This window comes from Hydra vulgaris, chromosome 13 (genome assembly GCF_038396675.1).
Source record: "Hydra vulgaris chromosome 13, alternate assembly HydraT2T_AEP".
In the NCBI taxonomy this organism is placed as follows: domain Eukaryota; kingdom Metazoa; phylum Cnidaria; class Hydrozoa; order Anthoathecata; family Hydridae; genus Hydra; species Hydra vulgaris.
This window is the reverse complement of record NC_088932.1, coordinates 22,252,241-22,258,240: the sequence shown is the minus strand read 5'-3', so window position 1 is coordinate 22,258,240 and position 6,000 is coordinate 22,252,241. Positions and strand designations below refer to the sequence as shown.

Here is a 6,000-nt window from a genome sequence, read left to right as displayed (position 1 = left end):
GATATACTTAGGAACATGTCATATATCTTTGAATTACATTGCCCTAGTTGGGCTGCCTATATGAGTTGTCAAGTTAATAATGTCCTACCTATATCTAAAGTAAACATGCTTCCTGTAATCAACTTACTAATAACTGGTTTCAATGCGCTATAATCCTTGTTAAGTTTTATTGTAAAAAAGTTAGAAAAGCTACAACTTGGAATACCCTGTGTGACATTTGATCAACAGCTTTATGTCAAAGTCTATGAAATTGCAGCTTCAAAGAAAATGAACGTTTTTATTAGAATTGATAGATTCCATCAGCTAATGAGTTTTCTTGGAGCTATCGGAACATTGATGGAAGGAAGTGGATTGAAAACTGCTCTTGAAACTGTTTACGCTTCCGTAACAGTCAACCATATGTTTTCTGGAAAGGCAATTGCTCGTTGTCTTCGAGGACATATGTTTGCTGTATTGGCTATCTTATCTATGTTGCTGGAGGAAATTTGGAATAAAAGAAGCGATTAAGAAAAGGCTAAAATTATATTAATGTACAATTCAAATATGCATAATAAAAATGATAATACTGAGCTTCAAAAGAAGTTAATTCTATTATTTGAAGAAAAGCAAGAAGAATACATAGCGAAATCACGAATAGCAAAATTATGGCTATACTATATTCACTATATATTTTATTGAACAAGAGTTTATTCAAGCGGAAATAATTAGTAACTAGAACTTACATATTGCTACAACAAAATGTATGCAAAGCACTTGCTTCGAATGGGCACAATAATTATACAAAATGATTACATTTATATTTACAATCAGTGGATGAATTAGCATGCATTCACCGAGAAGAATATAAAGAACTTTGTGCGGGAAGGATCAAGCGTGACTCTAAATATTTTCAGAAAATTAAATCATGGTTTGATTCTCATAGCCCTTTTGATGTATTCTTTTTGCGCACGCGTTTACTGGCCGTGATACAATATCAGCAATTCGCAACTTTGGAAAGACTTCAATTTTTTGAAAGTTTGAAGCCAAAGATTTGAGCGGTGCAGCAAATATTTTTTACCACAATGTAAATTGCCTGATGAGATTGGATATGCATCAGTTTGTTTCTTTCAGCTGTTACATTGCTCAACATCAAATTTACAACAAATACAAAAGCAAAAGTACGAGGAAATGGTAAACTCTGATCGGGCTTACATGCTTACTACCTCGGATTGAGAGTACACCATTAAATGTGTATTTGAAGATGTCTAAGTGACAGTAAAAGTGACCCACTTAATTGGGGATGGCAATAAAATGGCTTTATGTACTCACCAATAGCACCAGACGAAAACGCAGGTCCAGAGGATATCCTAAAGATTGTTCGATGTGTGTGTAAAAACTCATGTTCAAGTCGATGCTCCTGCAGAAAGATGGGACTTCAATGCACTCCATCCTGTTTTACCTGTCTTGGAATTAGCTGCACAAATGTGGAAAAAATAGACAAAGAAAATGAACCAGCCGATGACCGTCACTTCTTAGATGTTTCTACATAAATTCAATTTTGATTCACTTTGTTGCATTTTTAGGAGTTTCCAAGATAAACTTCTTTGTAAATATGTTTAACATTATCTCGGTAACTTTACCGAATAATCACGTTTAACAGTATTAATATATAATAGATGAATATTTGTTTTATGTACACATCTTTACGTCAAATTTTCGAAAAATTTTTAAAAAATGGTCCCCCTCCACCCTTATATCATACTTTTAGTTTTTATTTAGCTTTCAGTTCATCAAACCAGCTACTAATATTTTGGAGTAATAAATATAAAAGATATATTACATTTACTTGATTAATAGAATGATATTTTTTTGCCAAAAAACGTCAATTTTCGTGCCTTTCTGCTAATCTTTGTGACGTCGCAACTTTTTTTCCCCAAAATAAAAAAAATATATCAATTACTTATTTAAAAGAAGAAAGAATAAGCTTTCCAACGATATATAACATGTCTTTATAATAATTTTCTCTAGGTTGAGACTATGTGTTTCTATATTATATCCAAACATAGAATTACGCCGTAAACATAAATACAATGTATAAGTCTAACTAATTAATAATAAGTTATTATATAGGCATATATGCAACTACTAAACTAAAAATTTTTGAGTGCTTTTAACAGGGCTCTCTACTTTTTTAGAGTTTTCTTATAATTTAGTACATTAATTATACAACTTATGGATCCAAAACTCTACAAAGAAGTTTAAAATCAAGAAATGCACATTTAAAAAATATAAACATAAAGTATTTAAAACATAATAGACCAACTTGCGTCATGATAAAAATAAATATAAATTTTTATTATGTTATGAAAAGTAATAAAATATATTATATAAAACTGTGAATCTATTTTTTTGTTTCCGTTTCTCCAAAAAATTTCCAATTCGCATGCACAAAAGCTAGATTTTCTCATTGTTCTGCAGTTAGTCGGGACCGTGTCGATTCATAAATATTTCCCCCAGTACTAAACAATCTTTCACTGAACACAGAAGAAGGCGGAGCTCCTAAATATTTTTTGGCAAGGTATGAGAGGTCTAAAATATTATTGCTACTTGAGTGTTTCTTTATACATGTATTTTTGTAATTTCCCCACCATTTATATGGACATTCTTTTTGATGCAGATTAGGCAGTGATAAGTAAAAGTTTATTTCATCAGTTCTAAAGAAAAGTAAGTAAACAAAAAATATTAAAACTAAACTAAAATGTAAAGTACGAATTTTTATTATTAAAAGTTGTTAAATATTAATGAATATTAGTAAAATTATTATATTTCATTTTATTTTTCAATTTTTATTTGTTTATGATAATTTAGAATTTAGTTTTATCTATAATGATTTATTATAATTTAGAAAAGAACAAAAAGTTATCAAAGTTCTTATTTAAAAATCATTTTAACTAACATTTTTTCCTTTTTCTCTAAATAAATTTGTTCCTCTGTTGAAAGTTTTTTTCAGTTCTTTACTTTTTTTGATTTTGTTAATTCAGTGTCAAGAGGTGCTTTTGAAACTTGATAGAAATTGTATATGTTTTCTGCCATTTTTAATTTTTTGAGTGGAGAGCTAGGTTCTTGGGTTGATTCAGATGAAGTGTTTGTTTCATTATCTGATTGAGTTAAGTTGTCTGTAGTTAAAAGGCAATCTGCAATATCAGTTTTATTTAGGTTCATGTATTTCTCTTGAATATTTGATTTTATTGTGTCTTTCTCATCATCTGATATGGCATAACTAAGTTTGAATCTTTGATCTAAAACTGTAGATATGTTCAAGTTTTTGTTATATTTATAGCTGGAAAACCTTGAGATAAAATCTTTTTTCAACTCTTCTATTATATTTTTTATTTCTTTTTTTTTTTTTTTGCGTCGTTTCTTCCTTTTTTAGATGAGAGAAATAAAAGTTTAATTGAAACAATACTTTGAATAAATGGGAACTGGAAGAGAAAATTGCTTTAATAGCATTTAATAGATAAACATTTTCAATTGAAGTAATTGCTCTAATTGTCAAGAGAACAATAAAGAAATAAATGGAAAATAAACTTCAACAATTACAATTTCAAAATGTTGCTTTCATCGTCACATGAATGGAATGTGGCATTTCCATTCAGGTGTATATTTCCATCATATATCCAGTTTCAGGGCCGATGCCGATGCATCGGCCGATGCATCGGCAACGGCCTGTACCTATCGGCATTGGCATTGGCATCGGCATCGGCCAAAAGTAGGCATCGGTGCACCCCTATTAATTACCCGTTGTATGACTCCGGTATTTACTTTACTTATGCAGGTCGGAAATTGTCACCCGTGAAAATTTCAAAGTGTTACCGAATATTCGGCCGCCGAATATTTGGCTATTCGGCGGAGAATCAAGCCAAATATTCGGTATTTGGTATTCGGCAAAATCACTATTCGTGGCATCTCAAGTATAAAGTATCTAAGGAAGATTAGGAGGAGGAGGGATCTGAAAAAAACGTTCGATAAAGTAATGGATGGGGTCGGGTATGATCAACTTTAAAAGACCCACGCTCTAATTTAAAGAATATTTCTTAATTTACACAATTTTTTCTAAATTAAAACTTTTTTAGTTGTGAAGACAAAAAGTTCGGAAGAAGTTCCAAAAGTGTACGTACTTTTTCGTTTAAAACAAAAAACTTCAAAAATTATAAATCTCTAAAAATTTATGAGTTGCTTAAAAGAAAGCATTTTTATTCTGATTTACATGAGGTGTTAACAATTAAAGAGTCCATTGTTTGGATAAGCCAAGGACGGTACCAAATAGAAACTTTACAGACTTTTTCTTCAGATTGCTCTTTAGCAGGACATTCTTTTGTTGTCATAAAATTTGAGTTAATTGGTAAGTTTTCGCAAACCGATTCGACAACTTTCACGTTAACTTCATACCGAATACCTGCAACAACTTGTGAAGTTGCACCAATAATCTTGTCTCTTACTTGTCTAAATAAAGAAATTTTTATAAATATGTGAATAAATATACATGCAATATATATACGTATAGAAAATATATAAATACATATAGTATATATACATACAATCATATATCAAGAAATATGTAAAACATTAAACATTCGTTAACAATTTTTCATCATACCGATATTTAGCATTGCCATCGTTAAGTTTTCCAATTGCCACGTTTAAACCTACAGAAAATGCTCCGTTTTCAGATTCAAGATCTTCAATTTGTTTTTCTGTGAGTTGCACTTTTCCTCCGGGTAGTCCGAGAGACAACCCAATCAGCGCAATAAAAACAATAACTGAATTCATTGTGCCTATTTCACGAAACTCCGTTAATACTTTGTCAACTTTGTATCAGTATTTATATAAGTTTAAAAACAATTCGTTACCATTTTATATATATTGTTTTAAGAAACAATATTGCTAAACAAAAGATTGGAAACTAGGTGCTAAAAGCTGGGTAAAGCTATTTCCTAGATAATTAAAATGTTTATTTATTTACGTTACAGTTGTTAAAATGTGTTTAAACAGATTTTATTGCGTGCTTTTGTTAATTCTTTTGTTGTTTATAGTATCTTAACAAATTGCCTTACAACGTGCAGAGATACATTTTTTTAACCTCCTCTTTTTACATAAACTCTCTCTGAATATTTGTTTAAAGTTTTACTATAAATTAGATTAGTAATGTTTCTACATAAAGCTGTTTAAATGTAACATTTTTGTTATTGTTGTTGTTGTTTGTTTGATTTTTTTTTTGTTTTTTTGTTATTTTTTATTTCTTTGTTTTTCATGACATTATTAGACGTTTTAAAAATAATGAGGCTTAAATAAAACAAGTTAAAATCAAGATCAGTTTTAGGTTATCTGGATTTTTCGGTTAGACATTTAAAAATGATGCTTTTTTTTCCTAATATTAAAAGTCTTGTTCATAAACTAAAATATTATATTTTTAAGGCTATTAAAATGCTCCAAGAAGAACTAACTTTCCTATCGTGCGTTTCAAATTTTAACCAAAAGTCGTAGTTATCAACCCAGCCGGCATTTGGTCCTAAAAAGACGTTTTATGAACGTTAAAAGACGTTCTGAATGTCTTTTTAGGACCAAATGCCGGTTGGGAAAATGGCGATTTTGAAAATCCAATTCTTTTTTCTTTTTTCTTATAAATTATCAAGATAAATAGTGTTTAGTACAGTTTTGTTAAAAAAAGATTTAATATAACAGTAAATATTTTGGTTCTGACACCTTTATTATAGCATCTTAAATAAACTCTTTACTTAACACTTGAAACAGTTGATTGACGAATTTCACTCATTGACGCATCAAATAGCATAAACAAATACGAGTTTTATTTTTAGTATTTGACTTAATCACTTATATTTTATCAATTTTAAAACCAATTTTAAAGACATTAATTGCATCAGTATTTTGTTGCCTCTGCATCTAATTGATTTGATTAACTATACTGTAACTACTAAGCCCTTTAGGTGCTTTTGTATCTAT

At 29.6% G+C, this 6,000-nt stretch overlaps 1 protein-coding gene and 1 long non-coding RNA gene across 2 annotated transcripts; both read right to left on the bottom strand.

The window, feature by feature from the left end:
- Positions 1-2,147: 2,147 nt before the first annotated feature.
- On the bottom strand, positions 2,148-3,387 carry LOC136090338 (uncharacterized). The gene is made up of 2 exons (XR_010643362.1): positions 2,936-3,387; positions 2,148-2,693 (listed from the first exon to the last, which is right to left on the bottom strand). It is a non-coding gene; the product is annotated as an uncharacterized LOC136090338 (long non-coding RNA).
- An 829-nt stretch (positions 3,388-4,216) lies between these two features.
- LOC124815473 (cystatin) lies at positions 4,217-4,885 on the bottom strand. Its single transcript, XM_065816893.1, has 2 exons — positions 4,637-4,885; positions 4,217-4,482 (listed from the first exon to the last, which is right to left on the bottom strand). The coding sequence occupies exons 1-2, from the start codon at positions 4,807-4,809 to the stop codon at positions 4,233-4,235; spliced, it is 423 nt and encodes a 140-aa protein (XP_065672965.1). The 5' UTR covers positions 4,810-4,885; the 3' UTR covers positions 4,217-4,232.
- Positions 4,886-6,000: the final 1,115 nt, after the last annotated feature.